Raw genomic sequence first — 22,095 nt, forward strand, 5'->3', positions numbered from 1 at the left:
TCCCCCCCTCAGATTAAGGAGTGTGTATTTCACCTCTGCGTCTCCCCCCCTCAGATTAAGGAGTTTGTATTTCACCTCTGCGTCTCCCCCCCTCAGATTAAGGAGTTTGTATTTCACCTCTGCGTCTCCCCCCCTCAGATTAAGGAGTGTGTATTTCACCTCTGCGTCTCCCCCCCCTCAGATTGAGGAGTGTGTATTTCACCTCTGCGTCTCCCCCCCCCCTCAGATTAAGGAGTGTGTATTTCACCTCTGCCTCTCCCCCCCTCAGATTAAGGAGTGTGTATTTCACCTCTGCGTCTCCCCCCATTCAGATTAAGGAATGTGTATTTCACCTCTGCCTCTCCCCCCCTCAGATTAAGGAGTGTGTATTTCACCTCTGCCTCTCCCCCCCTCAGATTAAGGAGTGTGTATTTCACCTCTGCGTCTCCCCCCCAGATTAAGGAGTGTGTATTTCACCTCTGTGTCTCCCCCCCTCAGATTAAGGAGTGTGTATTTCACCTCTGCGTCTCCCCCCCCTCAGATTAAGGAGTGTGTATTTCACCTCTGCGTCTCCCCCCCCCAGATTAAGGAGTGTGTATTTCACCTCTGCGTCTCCCCCCCTCAGATTAAGGAGTTTGTATTTCACCTCTGCGTCTCCCCCCCTCAGATTAAGGAGTGTGTATTTCACATCTGTGTCTCTCCCCTCAGATTAAGGAGTGTGTATTTCACCTCTGTGTCTCTCCCCTCAGATTAAGGAGTGTGTATTTCACCTCTGCGTCTCCCCCCCCTCAGATTAAGGAGTGTGTATTTCACCTCTGCGTCTCCCCCCCCAGATTAAGGAGTGTGTATTTCACCTCTGTGTCTCTCCCCCCCCCCAGATTAAGGAGTGTGTATTTCACCTCTGCGTCTCCCCCCCCCTTCAGATTAAGGAGTGTGTATTTCACCTCTCTCCCCCCCTCAGATTAAGGAGTGTGTATTTCACCTCTGCGTCTCCCCCCCCCTCAGATTAAGGAGTGTGTATTTCACCTCTGCGTCTCCCCCCCCTCAGATTAAGGAGTGTGTATTTCACCTCTGCCCCCCCCCCCTCAGATTAAGGAGTGTGTATTTCACCTCTGTGTCCCCCCCTCAGATTAAGGAGTGTGTATTTCACCTCTGCCTCTCCCCCCCTCAGATTAAGGAGTGTGTATTTCACCTCTGCGTCTCCCCCCTCAGATTAAGGAGTGTGTATTTCACCTCTGCCCCCCCCCCCCCTCAGATTAAGGAGTGTGTATTTCACCTCTGCCCCCCCCCCCTCAGATTAAGGAGTGTGTATTTCACCTCTGCCTCTCCCCCCCTCCCCTCAGATTAAGGAGTGTGTATTTCACCTCTGTGTCTCCCCCCCTCAGATTAAGGGGTGTGTATTTCACCTCTGTGTCTCCCCCCTCAGATTAAGGAGTGTGTATTTCACCTCTGCCCCCCCCCTCAGATTAAGGAGTGTGTATTTCACCTCTGCGTCTCCCCCCCCCTCAGATTAAGGAGTGTGTATTTCACCTCTGCGTCCCCCCCCCTCAGATTAAGGAGTGTGTATTTCACCTCTGCGTCTCCCCCCCTCAGATTAAGGAGTGTGTATTTCACCTCTGCCTCTCTCCCCCCCTCAGATTAAGGAGTGTGTATTTCACCTCTGCGTCTCCCCCCCTCAGATTAAGGAGTGTGTATTTCACCTCTGTGTCCCCCCCCCTCAGATTGAGGAGTGTGTATTTCACCTCTCCTTCCCCCCCCTCAGATTAAGGAGTGTGTATTTCACCTCTGCGTCTCCCCCCCAGATTAAGGAGTGTGTATTTCACCTCTGCGTCTCCCCCCCTCAGATTAAGGAGTGTGTATTTCACCTCTGCCTCCCCCCCCTCAGATTAAGGAGTGTGTATTTCACCTCTGCGTCTCCCCCCCTCAGATTAAGGAGTGTGTATTTCACCTCTGCCTCCCCCCCCCTCAGATTAAGGAGTGTGTATTTCACCTCTGCCCCCCCCCCCCCCCCCTCAGATTAAGGAGTGTGTATTTCACCTCTGCGTCTCCCCCCCTCAGATTAAGGAGTGTGTATTTCACCTCTGCGTCTCCCCCCCCTCAGATTAAGGAGTGTGTATTTCACCTCTGCGTCCCCCCCCCCCTCAGATTAAGGAGTGTGTATTTCACCTCTGCGTCTCCCCCCCCTCAGATTAAGGAGTGTGTATTTCACCTCTGCCTCTCTCCCCCCCTCAGATTAAGGAGTGTGTATTTCACCTCTGCGTCTCCCCCCCTCAGATTAAGGAGTGTGTATTTCACCTCTGTGTCCCCCCCCCTCAGATTGAGGAGTGTGTATTTCACCTCTCCTTCCCCCCCTCAGATTAAGGAGTGTGTATTTCACCTCTGCGTCTCCCCCCCTCAGATTAAGGAGTTTGTATTTCACCTCTGCGTCTCCCCCCCTCAGATTAAGGAGTTTGTATTTCACCTCTGCGTCTCCCCCCCTCAGATTAAGGAGTGTGTATTTCACCTCTGCGTCTCCCCCCCCTCAGATTGAGGAGTGTGTATTTCACCTCTGCGTCTCCCCCCCCCCTCAGATTAAGGAGTGTGTATTTCACCTCTGCCTCTCCCCCCTCAGATTAAGGAGTGTGTATTTCACCTCTGCGTCTCCCCCCATTCAGATTAAGGAATGTGTATTTCACCTCTGCCTCTCCCCCCCTCAGATTAAGGAGTGTGTATTTCACCTCTGCCTCTCCCCCCCTCAGATTAAGGAGTGTGTATTTCACCTCTGCGTCTCCCCCCCAGATTAAGGAGTGTGTATTTTACCTCTGTGTCTCCCCCCCTCAGATTAAGGAGTGTGTATTTCACCTCTGCGTCTCCCCCCCCTCAGATTAAGGAGTGTGTATTTCACCTCTGCGTCTCCCCCCCCCCCAGATTAAGGAGTGTGTATTTCACCTCTGCGTCTCCCCCCCTCAGATTAAGGAGTTTGTATTTCACCTCTGCGTCTCCCCCCCCTCAGATTAAGGAGTGTGTATTTCACCTCTGTGTCTCTCCCCTCAGATTAAGGAGTGTGTATTTCACCTCTGTGTCTCTCCCCTCAGATTAAGGAGTGTGTATTTCACCTCTGCGTCTCCCCCCCCTCAGATTAAGGAGTGTGTATTTCACCTCTGCGTCTCCCCCCCCAGATTAAGGAGTGTGTATTTCACCTCTGTGTCTCTCCCCCCCCCCCAGATTAAAGAGTGTGTATTTCACCTCTGCGTCTCCCCCCCCCTTCAGATTAAGGAGTGTGTATTTCACCTCTCTCCCCCCCTCAGATTAAGGAGTGTGTATTTCACCTCTGCGTCTCCCCCCCCCTCAGATTAAGGAGTGTGTATTTCACCTCTGCGTCTCCCCCCCCTCAGATTAAGGAGTGTGTATTTCACCTCTGCCCCCCCCCCCTCAGATTAAGGAGTGTGTATTTCACCTCTGCGTCTCCCCCCCCTTCAGATTAAGGAGTGTGTATTTCACCTCTCTCCCCCCCTCAGATTAAGGAGTGTGTATTTCACCTCTGCGTCTCCCCCCCCCTCAGATTAAGGAGTGTGTATTTCACCTCTGCGTCTCCCCCCCCTCAGATTAAGGAGTGTGTATTTCACCTCTGCCCCCCCCCCCTCAGATTAAGGAGTGTGTATTTCACCTCTGTGTCCCCCCCTCAGATTAAGGAGTGTGTATTTCACCTCTGCCTCTCCCCCCCTCAGATTAAGGAGTGTGTATTTCACCTCTGCGTCTCCCCCCTCAGATTAAGGAGTGTGTATTTCACCTCTGCCCCCCCCCCCCTCAGATTAAGGAGTGTGTATTTCACCTCTGCCCCCCCCCCTCAGATTAAGGAGTGTGTATTTCACCTCTGCCTCTCCCCCCCTCCCCTCAGATTAAGGAGTGTGTATTTCACCTCTGTGTCTCCCCCCCTCAGATTAAGGGGTGTGTATTTCACCTCTGTGTCTCCCCCCTCAGATTAAGGAGTGTGTATTTCACCTCTGCCCCCCCCCTCAGATTAAGGAGTGTGTATTTCACCTCTGCGTCTCCCCCCCCCTCAGATTAAGGAGTGTGTATTTCACCTCTGCGTCCCCCCCCTCAGATTAAGGAGTGTGTATTTCACCTCTGCGTCTCCCCCCCTCAGATTAAGGAGTGTGTATTTCACCTCTGCCTCTCTCCCCCCCTCAGATTAAGGAGTGTGTATTTCACCTCTGCGTCTCCCCCCCTCAGATTAAGGAGTGTGTATTTCACCTCTGTGTCCCCCCCCCTCAGATTGAGGAGTGTGTATTTCACCTCTCCTTCCCCCCCCTCAGATTAAGGAGTGTGTATTTCACCTCTGCGTCTCCCCCCCCCCAGATTAAGGAGTGTGTATTTCACCTCTGCGTCTCCCCCCCTCAGATTAAGGAGTGTGTATTTCACCTCTGCCTCCCCCCCCTCAGATTAAGGAGTGTGTATTTCACCTCTGCGTCTCCCCCCCTCAGATTAAGGAGTGTGTATTTCACCTCTGCCCCCCCCCCCCTCAGATTAAGGAGTGTGTATTTCACCTCTGCCCCCCCCCCCCCCCTCAGATTAAGGAGTGTGTATTTCACCTCTGCGTCTCCCCCCCTCAGATTAAGGAGTGTGTATTTCACCTCTGCGTCTCCCCCCCCCTCAGATTAAGGAGTGTGTATTTCACCTCTGCGTCCCCCCCCCCTCAGATTAAGGAGTGTGTATTTCACCTCTGCGTCTCCCCCCCTCAGATTAAGGAGTGTGTATTTCACCTCTGCCTCTCTCCCCCCCTCAGATTAAGGAGTGTGTATTTCACCTCTGCGTCTCCCCCCCTCAGATTAAGGAGTGTGTATTTCACCTCTGTGTCCCCCCCCCTCAGATTGAGGAGTGTGTATTTCACCTCTCCTTCCCCCCCTCAGATTAAGGAGTGTGTATTTCACCTCTGCGTCTCCCCCCCTCAGATTAAGGAGTTTGTATTTCACCTCTGCGTCTCCCCCCCTCAGATTAAGGAGTTTGTATTTCACCTCTGCGTCTCCCCCCCTCAGATTAAGGAGTGTGTATTTCACCTCTGCGTCTCCCCCCCCTCAGATTGAGGAGTGTGTATTTCACCTCTGCGTCTCCCCCCCCCCTCAGATTAAGGAGTGTGTATTTCACCTCTGCCTCTCCCCCCTCAGATTAAGGAGTGTGTATTTCACCTCTGCGTCTCCCCCCATTCAGATTAAGGAATGTGTATTTCACCTCTGCCTCTCCCCCCTCAGATTAAGGAGTGTGTATTTCACCTCTGCCTCTCCCCCCCTCAGATTAAGGAGTGTGTATTTCACCTCTGCGTCTCCCCCCCAGATTAAGGAGTGTGTATTTTACCTCTGTGTCTCCCCCCCTCAGATTAAGGAGTGTGTATTTCACCTCTGCGTCTCCCCCCCCTCAGATTAAGGAGTGTGTATTTCACCTCTGCGTCTCCCCCCCCCCAGATTAAGGAGTGTGTATTTCACCTCTGCGTCTCCCCCCCTCAGATTAAGGAGTTTGTATTTCACCTCTGCGTCTCCCCCCCCTCAGATTAAGGAGTGTGTATTTCACCTCTGTGTCTCTCCCCTCAGATTAAGGAGTGTGTATTTCACCTCTGTGTCTCTCCCCTCAGATTAAGGAGTGTGTATTTCACCTCTGCGTCTCCCCCCCCTCAGATTAAGGAGTGTGTATTTCACCTCTGCGTCTCCCCCCCCAGATTAAGGAGTGTGTATTTCACCTCTGTGTCTCTCCCCCCCCCCCAGATTAAGGAGTGTGTATTTCACCTCTGCGTCTCCCCCCCCCTTCAGATTAAGGAGTGTGTATTTCACCTCTCTCCCCCCCTCAGATTAAGGAGTGTGTATTTCACCTCTGCGTCTCCCCCCCCTCAGATTAAGGAGTGTGTATTTCACCTCTGCCTCTCCCCCCCTCAGATTAAGGAGTGTGTATTTCACCTCTGCGTCTCCCCCCTCAGATTAAGGAGTGTGTATTTCACCTCTGCCCCCCCCCCCCTCAGATTAAGGAGTGTGTATTTCACCTCTGCCCCCCCCCCCTCAGATTAAGGAGTGTGTATTTCACCTCTGCCTCTCCCCCCCTCCCCTCAGATTAAGGAGTGTGTATTTCACCTCTGTGTCTCCCCCCCTCAGATTAAGGGGTGTGTATTTCACCTCTGTGTCTCCCCCCTCAGATTAAGGAGTGTGTATTTCACCTCTGCCCCCCCTCAGATTAAGGAGTGTGTTTTTCACCTCTGCCTCTCCCCCCCCCTCAGATTAAGGAGTGTGTATTTCACCTCTGCCTCTCTCCCCCCCTCAGATTAAGGAGTGTGTATTTCACCTCTGCGTCTCTCCCCCTCAGATTAAGGAGTGTGTATTTCACCTCTGCGTCTCCCCCCCCTCAGATTAAGGAGTGTGTATTTCACCTCTGCGTCTCCCCCCCCTCAGATTAAGGAGTGTGTATTTCACCTCTGAGTCTCCCCCCCTCAGATTAAGGAGTGTGTATTTCACCTCTGCGTCTCCCCCCCTCAGATTAAGGAGTGTGTATTTCACCTCTGCGTCTCCCCCCCTCAGATTAAGGAGTGTGTATTTCACCTCTGTGTCTCCCCCCCTCAGATTAAGGAGTGTGTATTTCACCTCTGTGTCTCTCCCCTCAGATTAAGGAGTGTGTATTTCACCTCTGCGTCTCCCCCCCTCAGATTAAGGAGTGTGTATTTGACCTCTGCGTCTCCCCCCCTCAGATTAAGGAGTGTGTATTTCACCTCTGCCTCTCCCCCCCTCAGATTAAGGAGTGTGTATTTCACCTCTGCGTCTCCCCCCCTCAGATTAAGGAGTGTGTATTTCACCTCTGCCTCCCCCCCCCCTCAGATTATCAGATTAAGGAGTGTGTATTTCACCTCTGCGTCTCCCCCCCTCAGATTAAGGAGTGTGTATTTCACCTCTGCGTCTCCCCCCCCAGATTAAGGAGTGTGTATTTCACCTCTGCGTCTCCCCCCCTCAGATTAAGGAGTTTGTATTTCACCTCTGCGTCTCCCCCCCCCTCAGATTAAGGAGTGTGTATTTCACCTCTGTGTCTCTCCCCTCAGATTAAGGAGTGTGTATTTCACCTCTGTGTCTCTCCCCTCAGATTAAGGAGTGTGTATTTCACCTCTGCCCCCCCCCCCTCAGATTAAGGAGTGTGTATTTCACCTCTGCGTCTCCCCCCCTCAGATTAAGGAGTGTGTATTTCACCTCTGCGTCTCCCCCCCTCAGATTAAGGAGTGTGTATTTCACCTCTGCGTCCCCCCCCCCTCAGATTAAGGAGTGTGTATTTCACCTCTGCGTCCCCCCCCCTCAGATTAAGGAGTGTGTATTTCACCTCTGCGTCTCCCCCCCTCAGATTAAGGAGTGTGTATTTCACCTCTGCCTCTCTCCCCCCCTCAGATTAAGGAGTGTGTATTTCACCTCTGCGTCTCCCCCCCTCAGATTGAGGAGTGTGTATTTCACCTCTGTGTCCCCCCCCCTCAGATTGAGGAGTGTGTATTTCACCTCTCCTTCTCCCCCCTCAGATTAAGGAGTGTGTATTTCACCTCTGTCTCCCCCGCTCAGATTAAGGAGTTTGTATTTCACCTCTGCGTCTCTCCCCCTCAGATTAAGGAGTGTGTATTTCACCTCTGCGTCTCCCCCCCCCCTCAGATTAAGGAGTGTGTATTTCACCTCTGCGTCTCCCCCCCTCAGATTAAGGAGTGTGTATTTCACCTCTGCGTCTCCCCCCCTCAGATTAAGGAGTGTGTATTTCACCTCTGCGTCTCCCCCCCCTCAGATTGAGGAGTGTGTATTTCACCTCTGCCTCTCCCCCCCTCAGATTAAGGAGTGTGTATTTCACCTCTGCGTCTCCCCCCATTCAGATTAAGGAATGTGTATTTCACCTCTGCCTCTCCCCCCCTCAGATTAAGGAGTGTGTATTTCACCTCTGCGTCTCCCCCCCCTCAGATTAAGGAGTGTGTATTTCACCTCTGTGTCCCCCCCCCAGATTAAGGAGTGTGTATTTTACCTCTGTGTCTCCCCCCCTCAGATTAAGGAGTGTGTATTTCACCTCTGCGTCTCCCCCCCTCAGATTAAGGAGTGTGTATTTCACCTCTGCGTCTCCCCCCCTCAGATTAAGGAGTGTGTATTTCACCTCTGCGTCTCCCCCCCTCAGATTAAGGAGTGTGTATTTCACCTCTGCGTCTCCCCCCCTCAGATTAAGGAGTGTGTATTTCACCTCTGCGTCTCCCCCCCTCAGATTAAGGAGTGTGTATTTCACCTCTGCCTCTTCCCCCCTCAGATTAAGGAGTGTGTATTTCACCTCTGCGTCTCCCCCCCCTCAGATTAAGGAGTGTGTATTTCACCTCTGCGTCTCCCCCCCTCAGATTAAGGAGTGTGTATTTCACCTCTGCGTCTCCCCCCCTCAGATTAAGGAGTGTGTATTTCACCTCTGCGTCTCCCCCCCTCAGATTAAGGAGTGTGTATTTCACCTCTGCGTGTCCCCCCCTCAGATTAAGGAGTGTGTATTTCACCTCTGCGTCTCCCCCCCCTCAGATTAAGGAGTGTGTATTTCACCTCTGCGTCTCCCCCCCTCAGATTAAGGAGTGTGTATTTCACCTCTGCGTCTCCCCCCCTCAGATTAAGGAGTGTGTATTTCACCTCTGCGTCTCCCCCCCTCAGATTAAGGAGTGTGTATTTCACCTCTGCGTCTCCCCCCTCAGATTAAGGAGTGTGTATTTCACCTCTGCCTCTTCCCCCCTCAGATTAAGGAGTGTGTATTTCACCTCTGCGTCTCCCCCCCCTCAGATTAAGGAGTGTGTATTTCACCTCTGCGTCTCCCCCCTCAGAATAAGGAGTGTGTATTTCACCTCTGCGTCTCCCCCCTCAGATTAAGGAGTGTGTATTTCACCTCTGCGTCTCCCCCCCTCAGATTAAGGAGTGTGTATTTCACCTCTGCGTCTCCCCCCCTCAGATTAAGGAGTGTGTATTTCACCTCTGCGTCTCCCCCCCTCAGATTAAGGAGTGTGTATTTCACCTCTGTCTCCCCCGCTCAGATTAAGGAGTGTGTATTTCACCTCTGCGTCTCCCCCCCTCAGATTAAGGAGTGTGTATTTCACCTCTCCCCCCCCCCCCTCAGATTAAGGAGTGTGTATTTCACCTCTGCCTCTCTCCCCCCCTCAGATTAAGGAGTGTGTATTTCACCTCTGTGTCTCTCCCCCCTCAGATTAAGGAGTGTGTATTTCACCTCTGTGTCTCTCCCCCCTCAGATTAAGGAGTGTGTATTCCACCTCTGCCTCTCCCCCCCTCAGATTAAGGAGTGTGTATTTCACCTCTGCGTCTCCCCCCCTCAGATTAAGGAGTGTGTATTCCACCTCTCCCCCCCCCCCCTCAGATTAAGGAGTGTGTATTTCACCTCTGCGTCTCCCCCCCTCAGATTAAGGAGTGTGTATTTCACCTCTGCCTCTCCCCCCCTCAGATTAAGGAGTGTGTATTTCACCTCTGCGTCTCCCCCCCTCAGATTAAGGAGTGTGTATTTCACCTCTGCCTCTCTCCCCCCCTCAGATTAAGGAGTGTGTATTTCACCTCTGCGTCTCCCCCCCTCAGATTAAGGAGTGTGTATTTCACCTCTGTGTCTCTCCCCCTCAGATTAAGGAGTGTGTATTTCACCTCTGCCCCCCCCCCCTCAGATTAAGGAGTGTGTATTTCACCTCTGTCACCCCCCCCCCCTCAGATTAAGGAGTGTGTATTTCACCTCTGCGTCTCCCCCCCTCAGATTAAGGAGTGTGTATTTCACCTCTGCCCCCCCCCCTCAGATTAAGGAGTGTGTATTTCACCTCTGCGTCTCCCCCCCTCAGATTAAGGAGTGTGTATTTCACCTCTGCCTCTCTCCCCCCCTCAGATTAAGGAGTGTGTATTTCACCTCTGTCACCCCCCCCCTCAGATTAAGGAGTGTGTATTTCACCTCTGCCTCTCCCCCCCTCAGATTAAGGAGTGTGTATTTCACCTCTGCCTCTCTCCCCCCCTCAGATTAAGGAGTGTGTATTTCACCTCTGTGTCTCTCCCCCCTCAGATTAAGGAGTGTGTATTTCACCTCTGCGTCTCCCCCCCCTCAGATTAAGGAGTGTGTATTTCACCTCTGCGTCTCCCCCCCTCAGATTAAGGAGTGTGTATTTCACCTCTGCCTCTCCCCCCCCCCTCAGATTAAGGAGTGTGTATTTCACCTCTGCCTCTCCCCCCCCCCTCAGATTAAGGAGTGTGTATTTCACCTCTGCCTCTCCCCCCCTCAGATTAAGGAGTGTGTATGTCACCTCTGCGTCTCCCCCCCTCAGATTAAGGAGTGTGTATGTCACCTCTGCCTCTCCCCCCCTCAGATTAAGGAGTGTGTATTTCACCTCTGCCTCTCCCCCCCTCAGATTAAGGAGTGTGTATTTCACCTCTGCGTCTCCCCCCCTCAGATTAAGGAGTGTGTATTTCACCTCTGCCTCTCTCCCCCCCTCAGATTAAGGAGTGTGTATTTCACCTCTGCGTCTCCCCCCCCTCAGATTAAGGAGTGTGTATGTCACCTCTGCGTCTCCCCCCCTCAGATTAAGGAGTGTGTATTTCACCTCTGCGTCTCCCCCCCTCAGATTAAGGAGTGTGTATTTCACCTCTGCGTCTCCCCCCCTCAGATTAAGGAGTGTGTATTTCACCTCTGTCTCCCCCCCCTCAGATTAAGGAGTGTGTATTTCACCTCTGCGTCTCCCCCCCTCAGATTAAGGAGTGTGTATTTCACCTCTGCGTCTCCCCCCCTCAGATTAAGGAGTGTGTATTTCACCTCTGCGTCTCCCCCCCTCAGATTAAGGAGTGTGTATTTCACCTCTGCCTCTCTCCCCCCCTCAGATTAAGGAGTGTGTATTTCACCTCTGCGTCTCCCCCCTCAGATTAAGGAGTGTGTATTTCACCTCTGTGTCCCCCCCCCCTCAGATTAAGGAGTGTGTATTTCACCTCTGCGTCTCCCCCCCTCAGATTAAGGAGTGTGTATTTCACCTCTGTCACCCCCCCCCTCAGATTAAGGAGTGTGTATTTCACCTCTGCCTCTCTCCCCCCCTCAGATTAAGGAGTGTGTATTTCACCTCTGTCTCCCCCCCCCTCAGATTAAGGAGTGTGTATTTCACCTCTGTCACCCCCCCCCTCAGATTAAGGAGTGTGTATTCCACCTCTGCGTCTCCCCCCCTCAGATTAAGGAGTGTGTATTTCACCTCTGCCTCTCCCCCCCTCAGATTAAGGAGTGTGTATTTCACCTCTGTGTCTCCCCCCCTCAGATTAAGGAGTGTGTATTTCACCTCTGCCTCTCCCCCCCTCAGATTAAGGAGTGTGTATTTCACCTCTGCCTCTCTCCCCCCCTCAGATTAAGGAGTGTGTATTTCACCTCTGTCTCCCCCCCCCTCAGATTAAGGAGTGTGTATTTCACCTCTGTCACCCCCCCCCTCAGATTAAGGAGTGTGTATTTCACCTCTGCCTCTCTCCCCCCTCAGATTAAGGAGTGTGTATTTCACCTCTGCGTCTCCCCCCCCCCTCAGATTAAGGAGTGTGTATTTCACCTCTGCGTCTCCCCCCCTCAGATTAAGGAGTGTGTATTTCACCTCTGCCTCTCTCCCCCCCTTAGATTAAGGAGTGTGTATTTCACCTCTGTGTCTCCCCCCCCTCAGATTAAGGAGTGTGTATTTCACCTCTGTCTCCCCCCCTCAGATTAAGGAGTGTGTATTTCACCTCTGTGTCTCCCCCCTCAGATTAAGGAGTGTGTATTTCACCTCTCTCTCCCCCCCTCAGATTAAGGAGTGTGTATTTCACCTCTGTCTCTCCCCCCCCCTCAGATTAAGGAGTGTGTATTTCACCTCTGCGTCTCCCCCCTCAGATTAAGGAGTGTGTATTTCACCTCTGCGTCTCCCCAGATTAAGGAGTGTGTATTTCACCTCTGCGTCTCCCCCCCTCAGATTAAGGAGTGTGTATTTCACCACTGCCTCCCCCCCCCCCCCCTCAGATTAAGGAGTGTGTATTTCACCTCCCCCCCCCCCCCCCCCCTCAGATTAAGGAGTGTGTATTCCACCTCTCCACCCCCCCCCCCCTCAGATTAAGGAGTGTGTATTCCACCTCTCCCCCCCCCCCCCCTCAGATTAAGGAGTGTGTATTTCACCTCTGTCCCCCCCCCCTCAGATTAAGGAGTGTGTATTTCACCTCTGTCCCCCCCCCCTCAGATTAAGGAGTGTGTATTTCACCTCTGCGTCTCCCCCCCTCAGATTAAGGAATGTGTATTTCACTTCTGCGTCTCCCCCCCTCAGATTAAGGAGTGTGTATTTCACCTCTGCGTCTCCCCCCCGCCTCAGATTAAGGAGTGTTCGGAGGAGGAGCGTGGTAAGGGTTACCTGGTGTCCTGCCTGGTGGATCACCGTGGTAACATCACAGAGTACCACTGTCACCAATACATTACCAAGATGACCTCCATCATCTTCTCGGACTACAGACTCATCTGTGGCTTCATGGACAAGTGTAGAGAGGACATCAACACGCTACGCTGTGGAAGCATCAGCTTCGGAGAGAAGGTGAGCTGGGAGGGGGTTGGTGTGATACTCCATAGGGAGGAAGACTGAGGGACCGTTGTCTCTCTGGGTTGTCTAGTGGTTTGGTTTTAGGGCCACTTCATAGGAGTGTGGTGTAGTGATACTCCATAGGGAGGAAGACTGAGGGACCGTTGTCTCTCTGGGTTGTCTAGTGGTTTGGTTAGGGCCTCTTCATAGGAGTGTGGTGTAGTGATACTCCATAGGGAGGAAGACTGAGGGACCGTTATCTCTCTGGGTTGTCTAGTGGTTTGGTTTTAGGGCCTCTTCATAGGAGTGTGGTGTAGTGATACTCCATAGGGAGGAAGACTGAGGGACCGTTATCTCTCTGGGTTGTCTAGTGGTTTGGTTTTAGGGCCTCTTCATAGGAGTGTGGTGTAGTGATACTCCATAGGGAGGAAGACTGAGGGACCGTTATCTCTCTGGGTTGTCTAGTGGTTTGGTTTTAGGGCCTCTTCATAGGAGTGTGGTGTAGTGATACTCCATAGGGAGGAAGACTGAGGGACCGTTATCTCTCTGGGTTGTCTAGTGGTTTGGTTTTAGGGCCTCTTCATAGGAGTGTGGTGTAGTGATACTCCATAGGGAGGAAGACTGAGGGACCGTTATCTCTCTGGGTTGTCTCGTGGTTTGGTTAGGGCCACTTCATAGTGCAGTTTGTACTGAAGGATTTATCGTGCGGGAAGACAAACCAAATCAATACAGGTTGGATTACCTTTGTTCTTCACTGGTTGGCCCTTTAATAGATATGGGACTTTATCAAGATGGGGTTTGTTCTTCACTGGTTGGCCCTTTTAATAGATATGGGACTTTATCAAGATGGGGTTTGTTCTTCACTGGTTGGCCCTTTTAATAGATATGGGACTTTATCAAGATGGGGTTTGTTCTTCACTGGTTGGCCCTTTAATAGATATGGGACTTTATCAAGATGGGATTTGTTCTTCACTGGTTGGTCCTTTAATAGATATGGCACTTTATCAATATGGGGTTTGTTTTCTAGTTCTTTGTGGATCTGTGTAATCTGAGGGAAATATGTGTCTCTAATATGGTCATACATTGGGCAGGAGGTTAGGAAGTGCAGCTCAGTTTCCACCTCATTTTGTGGGCAGTGTGCACATAGCCTGTCTTCTCTTGAGAGCCATGTCTGCCTACGGCGGCCTTTCTCAATAGCAAGGCTATGCTCACTGAGTCTGTACATAGTCAAAGCTTTCCTTAAGTTTGGGTCAGTCACAGTGGTCAGGTATTCTGCCACTGTGTACTCTCTGTTTAGGGCCAAATAGCATTCTAGTTTGCTCTGTTTTTTTGTTAATTCTTTCCAATGTGTCAAGTAATGATCTTTTTGTTTTCTCATGATTTGCTTGGGTCTAATTGTGTTGCTGTCCTGGGGTTCTGAGGGGTCTGTGTTTGAGTCCCCGTACCAGCTGTCAGAGGGGACTCTTCTCCAGGTTCATCTCTCTGAAGGTGATGGTTCTGAGGGGTCTGTGTTTGTGAGTCCCCGTACCAGCTGTCAGAGGGGACTCTTCTCCAGGTTCATCTCTCTGAGGGGTCTGTGTTTGTGAGTCCCCGTACCAGCTGTCAGAGGGGACTCTTCTCCAGGTTCATCTCTCTGAAGGTGATGGTTCTGAGGGGTCTGTGTTTGTGAGTCCCCGTACCAGCTGTCACGGGGGACTCTTCTCCAGGTTCATCTCTCTGAGGGGTCTGTGTTTGTGAGTCCCCGTACCAGCTGTCAGAGGGGACTCTTCTCCAGGTTCATCTCTCTGAGGGGTCTGTGTTTGTGAGTCCCCGTACCAGCTGTCAGAGGGGACTCTTCTCCAGGTTCATCTCTCTGAAGGTGATGGTTCTGAGGGATCTGTGTTTGTGAGTCCCCGTACCAGCTGTCACGGGGGACTCTTCTCCAGGTTCATCTCTCTGAGGGGTCTGTGTTTGTGAGTCCCCGTACCAGCTGTCAGAGGGGACTCTTCTCCAGGTTCATCTCTCTGAGGGGGCTGTGTTTGTGAGTCCCCGTACCAGCTGTCAGAGGGGACTCTTCTCCAGGTTCATCTCTCTGAAGGTGATGGCTCTGAGGGGTCTGTGTTTGTGAGTCCCCGTACCAGCTGTCAGAGGGGGCTCTTCTCCAGGTTCATCTCTCTGAAGGTGATGGCTCTGAGGGGTCTGTGTTTGTGAGTCCCCGTACCAGCTGTCAGAGGGGACTCTTCTCCAGGTTCATCTCTCTGAAGGTGATGGTTCTGAGGGGTCTGTGTTTGTGAGTCCCCGTACCAGCTGTCAGAGGGGACTCTTCTCCAGGTTCATCTCTCTGAGGGGGCTGTGTTTGTGAGTCCCCGTACCAGCTGTCAGAGGGGACTCTTCTCCAGGTTCATCTCTCTGAAGGTGATGGCTTTGTTATGGAAGGTTTGAGAATCACTTATTTTTTTAGGTGATTGTTGAATTTAATTAATTTAATTTAATTACGCTTTTCTGGATTTTTATAATTAGTGGGTATCGGCCTAATTCTGCTCTGCATGCATTATTTAGTGTTTTACGTTGTACACGGAGGATATTTTTGCAGAAATCTGCATGCAGAGTCTTAATTTGGTGTTTGTCCAATTTTGTGAATTGTTGGTTGGTGAGCGGACCCCAGACCTCACAACCATAAAGGGCAATGGGCTCTATGACTGATTCAAGTATTTTTAGCCAGATCCTAATTGGGATGTCAAATTCAATTTTCCTTTTGATGGCGTAGAAGGCCCTTCTGGCCTTGTCTCTCAGATCGTTCACAGCTTTGTGGAAGTTACCTGTGGCGCTGATGTTTAGGCCAAGGTGTGTATAGTTGTTTGTGTGCTCTAGGGCAGTGGTTCCCAAAGGTTTTATAGTTCCCTACCCCTTCAAACATTCAACCTATCTGAGCTCAAGTAACGTTTTAATTATCAAGCATATTAGCAAAACGTGCTAATTCATGAGGGCACGTTTCCTCGCTGTTAATTAATGATTTATTTTGCGCTAACTAGACTTTGAAGTCAACTAACGTTAGCTAGCTAGAAGTCGCTGTTACGTGGATGTGTACGGGGATTGACGCTTTAGCTAGATACCTTGTCATCTAGCTATCAATTTATCGTCTGCCTGTGCTCTGTGTGGTTTAGTAAGTTAAATGTTGAATATCTTAAACAAAACTAGCTAACCTTAGATCATAATTAACATTACCGAACGTTAGTTACATAATTGAGGTTAGACTGCTGGAATAATGTATGGAGTTGTATTTAAATTACTATTATTATTATTATTATTATTCATAGAAGAGACAGTTACCTAAATTAAAGAAATTCTAAATATTAGGCAACAGACACCGTCTCGCATCGAAATTCGCTTCGCTATTATTTTTAATTAATTAGTCTATCAATTTAACCTAAACAATCTATTAAAAAGTTCAATTTATCCCTTCTTTCAATTTGAACCAAACAAGCTATTAAAATGTTCAGTTTATATCTTATACAAACACTAGCAACCATATCTTTCCAGGCAAAACATACAATTATTTGAATTACAATCAAAAACTGAGATTGTAGTGAGATTTTAGAGACCTGAACCGGTTGGGGAATTGAACCCTGGTCTCCCATGTCCCTGCAATATGGAAGACTATCGAATGGTTCTCAAAGATGCCCTCTGGTGGTCAAACTAGCACTAACAGAAAAAAAGAAATGAAAAAAGCGCAGATTGTTTTATTTTCATAATTGTGACCCAAATACGGTGACTCCAGTCATGCCGAACCAGCAACATTCTGGACAGGCCTAAAAAAAAGAAAAAAAAGAACGTGCCACATGATGATGCTGCAGCAGCAGGGAAGTGTGCCGCAACTTTTTAGAGGAGGAACCAGGAAGCTGGAGGAACCAGGAAGCTGGAGGAACCAGGAAGCTGGAGGAACCAGGAAGCTGGAGGAACCAGGAAGCTGGAGGAACCAGGAAGCTGGAGGAACCAGGAAGCTGGAGGAACCACAACCAGGAAGCTGGAGGAACCACAACCAGGAAGCTGGAGGAACCACAACCAGGAAGCTGGAGGAACCACAACCAGGAAGCTGGAGGAACCACAACCAGGAAGCTGGAGGAACCAGGAAGCTGGAGGAACCACAACCAGGAAGCTGGAGGAACCAGGAAGCTGGAGGAACCAGGAAGCTGGAGGAACCACAACCAGGAAGCTGGAGGAACCACAACCAGGAAGCTGGAGGAACCACAACCAGGAAGCTGGAGGAACCACAACCAGGAAGCTGGAGGAACCAGGAAGCTGGAGGAACCACAACCAGGAAGCTGGAGGAACCACAACCAGGAAGCTGGAGGAACCACAACCAGGAAGCTGGAGGAACAACAACCAGGAAGCTGGAGGAACCAGGAAGCTGGAGGAACCAGGAAGCTGTGCCACGTCTGACTCTTCCAGCCGTAACGCATATAAATCACCGGCTTAGATGTCAAGCAGGAATTGCTCCAAAACATCTCCTGCCGTGTCACGGATGCGTCGTGAAACAGTGTTGTTTGATGAAGACATTGTCTGTATAGTTTTTTGGGGGCTTTTTCCACCAGCGTTGTTCCAGCCATATCCGCGGTAGCAGGAAGAATTAAGTCCTCCACAATAGTATTGTGTTTGCCTGTCCTAGTCCCTCGGTAGCTCACCATATAAGATGCTTCTAGCCTCTTCTTATTAATGGTATCTGTTGCTTTTATACATGTCTTACTACTCAAAAGTCGTCTTTTTAAAATTGTCATGTTTGGTTTCTAAATGTCGGCACAAGAGTGCAGGTTTCCCGCGAGAGAGTTACGGGTAATGTGGGTAATGTGGGTAATGTGAGCTGGATGTTAATTATTTGACTAGGCTCCCTGTATTTGACATTGAGTTATTTTGCTGAACACTAGATGGTTACATATTATTTTGGGCAGTGAAATGAGGCTCTACTCAGGCGAGAGATAAAACCTCCCCCAATAGCCCCTTGGAAAATATAAATGTACTGTTTTGAAAATGGTCAAAATGTGAATCACATTTCTAGTTGGAAACACCTGCTGTATGGCAACGGGGTCTCGATGGAATTTGTATTTGTGGTCCTGGAAACTGGACCTTTTTTGGAACAGCATTATTTTTGTCTTACTGAGATTTACTGACAGGGCCCCAGGTCTGTCAGGGCCCCAGGTCTGTCAGGGCCCCAGGTCTGTCAGGGCCCCAGGTCTGACAGGGCCCCAGGTCTGTCAGGGCCCCAGGTCTGTCAGGGCCCCAGGTCTGTCAGGGCCCCAGGTCTGTCAGGGTCCCAGGTCTGTCAGGGCCCCAGGTCTGTCAGGGCCCCAGGTCTGTCAGGGCCCCAGGTCTGTCAGGGCCCCAGGTCTGTCAGGGCCCCAGGTCTGTCAGGGCCCCAGGTCTGTCAGGGTCCCAGGTCTGTCAGGGTCCCAGGTCTGTCAGGGCCCCAGGTCTGTCAGGGCCCCAGGTCTGTCAGGGCCCCAGGTCTGTCAGGGCCCCAGGTCTGTCAGGGCCCCAGGTCTGTCAGGGCCCCAGGTCTGTCAGGGTCCCAGGTCTGTCAGGGCCCCAGGTCTGTCAGGGCCCCAGGTCTGTCAGGGCCCCAGGTCTGTCAGGGCCCCAGGTCTGTCAGGGCCCCAGGTCTGTCAGGGCCCCAGGTCTGTCAGGGCCCCAGGTCTGTCAGGGCCCCAGGTCTGTCAGAATCTGTGCAGAAGATCTAGGTGCTGCTGTAGGCCCTCCTTGGTTGGGGACAGAAGCACCAGATCATCAGTAAACAGTAGATATTTGACTTCAGATTCTAGTAGGGTGTGAGGCCTGGTGTTCTAGTGCACTAATTGATTATATATGTTGAAGAGGGTGGGGCTTAAGTTGAATCCCTGTCTCACCCCATAGCACTGAGGAAAGACATCTGTTTTTTTACCAATTTTAACCGCACACTTGTTTGTGAACATGGATTTTATAATGTCGTATGTTTCTCCCCCAACACCACTTTTCCATCAATTTATAAAGCAGACCCTCATACCAAATTGATTCAAAAGCTTTTTTGAAATCAACGAAGTATGAGAAGACTTTGCCTTTGGTTTGTTTGTCAATTAGGGTGTGCAGGGTGAATACGTGGTCTGTCGTACGGTAATTTGGTAAAAAGCCAATTTGACATTTACTCATTACATTGTTTTCACTGAGGAAATGTACGAGTCTGCTGTTAACCTGTCTAGGATCAGCGTGGCGCTAGCGGCACACCCCCCCCCCCCCCCACTGAAAAACCAGTGCCGCGAAATTCAAAAAAAATATTTTTTTTAAATATTTAACTTTCACACATTAAAGTCCAATACAGCTAATGAAAGACACAGATCTTGTGAATCCAGTCAACATTTCCGATTTTTAAAATGTTTTACAGGGAAGACACAATATGTAAAGATGTACATCTATTACCTAAAAACACATTAGCATAATCCACCATCTTTTATTTGTCCACCAACACCAGTAGCCATCACCAATTCCGCTAAACTAAGATATTTATAGCCCCTAACCAACAAAAAAACTCATCAGATGACAGTCTGATAACATATTTATGGTATGGGATAGGTTTTGTTAGAAAAAAGTGCATATTTCAGGTAGATATCATAGTTTACAATTGCACCCACCGTCACAAATGGAATAGAAAAACTACTTAGAGCAACGTGTTTACCTACTTACTAATCATCAAACATTTCGTAAAAATACATAGCATACACGAATCGAAAGACACAGATCCTGTGAATACAGACAATATTTCAGATTTTCTAAGTGTCTTACAGCGAAAACACAATAAATCGTTATATTAGCTTAGCACATAGCACATAGCAGCCCAGCATTGATTCTAGCCAAAGTGAGCGATAAAAGTCAACATCGCCAAAATATATTAATTTTTTCACTAACCTTCTCAGAATTCTTCCGATGACACTCCTGTAACATCATATTACACAATCCATATAGAGTTTGATCGCAAATGTTTATATTTAGCCACCAAAATCATGGTTAGACAATGTGAAATGTAGCTCAGCTGGTCACAAAATGTCCTTGCGCCACTTAGACAGTGATCTACTCTTATACATAAATACTCATAAACGTGACTAAAAAATATAGGGTGGACAGGGATTGATAGACAATTTAATTCTTAATACAATTGCGTAATAACATTTTTTAATTTATCCTTACTTTTCAATACAGTTTGCGCCTAGCGAAGCTACGTCATAAAACATGGCGTCCTAAGCCACTAAAATGTTTCGACAGAAACACGATTTATCATAATAAAAATGTCCTACCTTGAGCTGTTCTTCCATCAGTATCTTGGGCAAAGGATCCTTTCTTGGGAGAAATCGTCTTTTGGTGGAAAGCTGTCCTCTTGCCATGTGGAAATGTCAACTGCGTTCGGGATGAACTGAAAAGCGTGCCCAACTTTTCACATCGTTGCAAAAATAAATGTCCCAAAATCGCACTAAACGGATATAAATTGCTATAAAACGCTTTAAATTAACTACCTTATGATGTTTTTAACTCCTATAACGAGTGAAAAGATGACCGGAGAAATATAACAGGCTAAACTAACGCTTGGAACAGGAGCGGGTCGGTGTCCAGCACGCGCGTTACGCACCAAGGAAAGACTTGCTAGCTACAGGATTTTTTGATTTATAGGGCCTGTGAACGCGCAATCGACCCCATTGGAATCGTCATCACGTAAAGGCATCCAGGGGAAGACGTAAGAAGTGTCCGTATAGTCATAGCAAAATCAGTGCCGTTTTAACTGACTTCAGAACAGTGGCCAACATTTCTGAAATCTGAATCCATGTCAGGGAAATTGCTGTAGAATGGGCTCTGTTCCACTTAGAGACAAAATTTCAACTCCTATAGAAACTATAGACTGTTTTCTATCCAATAATAATAATAATATGCATATTGTACGATCAAGGATTTTGTGGGAAGCCGTTTCAAAAATTAGCCAAATTAGCATAAATAGTCTAAACAGCGCCCCCATCCCCAACAGGTTAATGATAATGCAGAGGATTTTCCCAAGGATGCTGTTGACGCATATCCCACGGTAGTTATTGGGGTCAAATTTGTCTCCCATTTTGTGGATTGGGGTGATCAGTCCTTGGTTCCAAATATTGGGGAAGATGCCAGAGCTGAGGTTGATGTTAAAGAGTTTAAGTTTAGCCAATCGGAACACTCTCTCTGCTTCCACCCTCATTCTGACCCCTCCCTCCCTCCTCCTTCTGCTCCCTCCCCCCTCCTTCTGCTCCATCCCCCTTACCTCACTCCCACCCTCTCTCCATCCCGTCCCCCCCCCAGGACATCCATTCACAGGGTGAGGTCATAGCGTGTCTGGAGAAAGCCTTAGTCCGAGAGGCGGAGCAACAGGACCAGGCTCATCCAATCAGAGAGGAGTGTAAGAAGAGCATCATGCGAGTAGCGGAGCTGTCGTCAGACGACTTCCACCTGGACAGATTCCTGTACTTCTCCTGCCGAGAGGACCGAGAACGCTTCTGCGAAAACGTACGCTGCTCATCTTACCTTACGGTCTCCCAAATGACAATTATCTGATGCTTCGGGTTACTGAGGACGTTGGCTGGTCTCTGTCCTTCGGGTTACTGAGGACGTTGGCTGGTTTCTGTTCTTCGGGTTACTGAGGACGTTGGCTGGTCTCTGTTCTTCGGGTTACTGAGGACGTTGGCTGGTCTCTGCTTCGGGTTACTGAGGACGTTGACTGGTCTCTGTTCTTCGGGTTACTGAGGACGTTGGCTGGTCTCTGTTCTTCGGGTTACTGAGGACGCTGGCTGGTCTCTGTTCTTCGGGTTACTGAGGACGTTGGCTGGTCTCTGTTCTTCGGGTTACTGAGGACGTTGGCTGGTCTCTGTTCTTCGGGTTACTGAGGACGTTGACTGGTCTCTGTTCTTCGTGTTACTGAGGACGTTGGCTGGTCTCTGTTCTTCGGGTTACTGAGGACGTTGACTGGTCTCTGTTCTTCGGGTTACTGAGGACGTTGGCTGGTCTCTGTTCTTCGGGTTACTGAGGACGTTGGCTGGTCTCTTTTCTTCGGGTTACTGAGGACGTTGACTGGTCTCTGTTCTTCGGGTTACTGAGGACGTTGACTGGTCTCTGTTCTTCGGGTTACTGAGGACGTTGACTGGCCTTCCGGTTACTGAGGACGTTGGCTGGTCTCTGTTCTTCGGGTTACTGAGGACGTTGGCTGGTCTCTGTTCTTCAGGTTACTGAGGACGTTGGCTGGTCTCTGTTCTTCGGGTTACTGAGGACGTTGGCTGGTCTCTGTTCTTCGGGTTACTGAGGACGTTGACTGGTCTCTGTTCTTCGGGTTACTGAGGACGTTGGCTGGTCTCTGTTCTTTGGGTTACTGAGGACGTTGGCTGGTCTCTGTTCTTCGGGTTACTGAGGACGTTGACTGGTCTCTGTTTTACGGGTTACTGAGGACGTTGGCTGTTCTTCGGGTTACTGAGGACGGTGGCTGGTCTCTGTTCTTCGGGTTACTGAGGACTTTGACTGGCCTCTGTTCTTCGGGTTTCTGAGGACGTTGACTGGCCTCTGTTCTTCGGGTTACT

General features: G+C 49.9%; 1 protein-coding gene across 2 annotated transcripts in view; it reads left to right on the forward strand.

Annotated features, from left to right (window-relative positions):
* LOC129834787 (Golgi apparatus protein 1-like) overlaps window positions 1-22,095 on the forward strand; it is a 202,136-nt gene that overhangs the window by 86,828 nt on the left and 93,213 nt on the right. For both annotated transcript variants that reach the window (XM_055900062.1, XM_055900061.1), the window contains exons 4-5: window positions 12,311-12,526; window positions 20,831-21,034. In XM_055900062.1, the coding sequence (XP_055756037.1) occupies window positions 12,311-12,526; window positions 20,831-21,034 (420 nt within the window). The remainder of the gene's footprint in view (window positions 1-12,310; window positions 12,527-20,830; window positions 21,035-22,095) is intronic.

This window comes from Salvelinus fontinalis, chromosome 35 (genome assembly GCF_029448725.1).
Source record: "Salvelinus fontinalis isolate EN_2023a chromosome 35, ASM2944872v1, whole genome shotgun sequence".
Classification (NCBI taxonomy): domain Eukaryota; kingdom Metazoa; phylum Chordata; class Actinopteri; order Salmoniformes; family Salmonidae; genus Salvelinus; species Salvelinus fontinalis.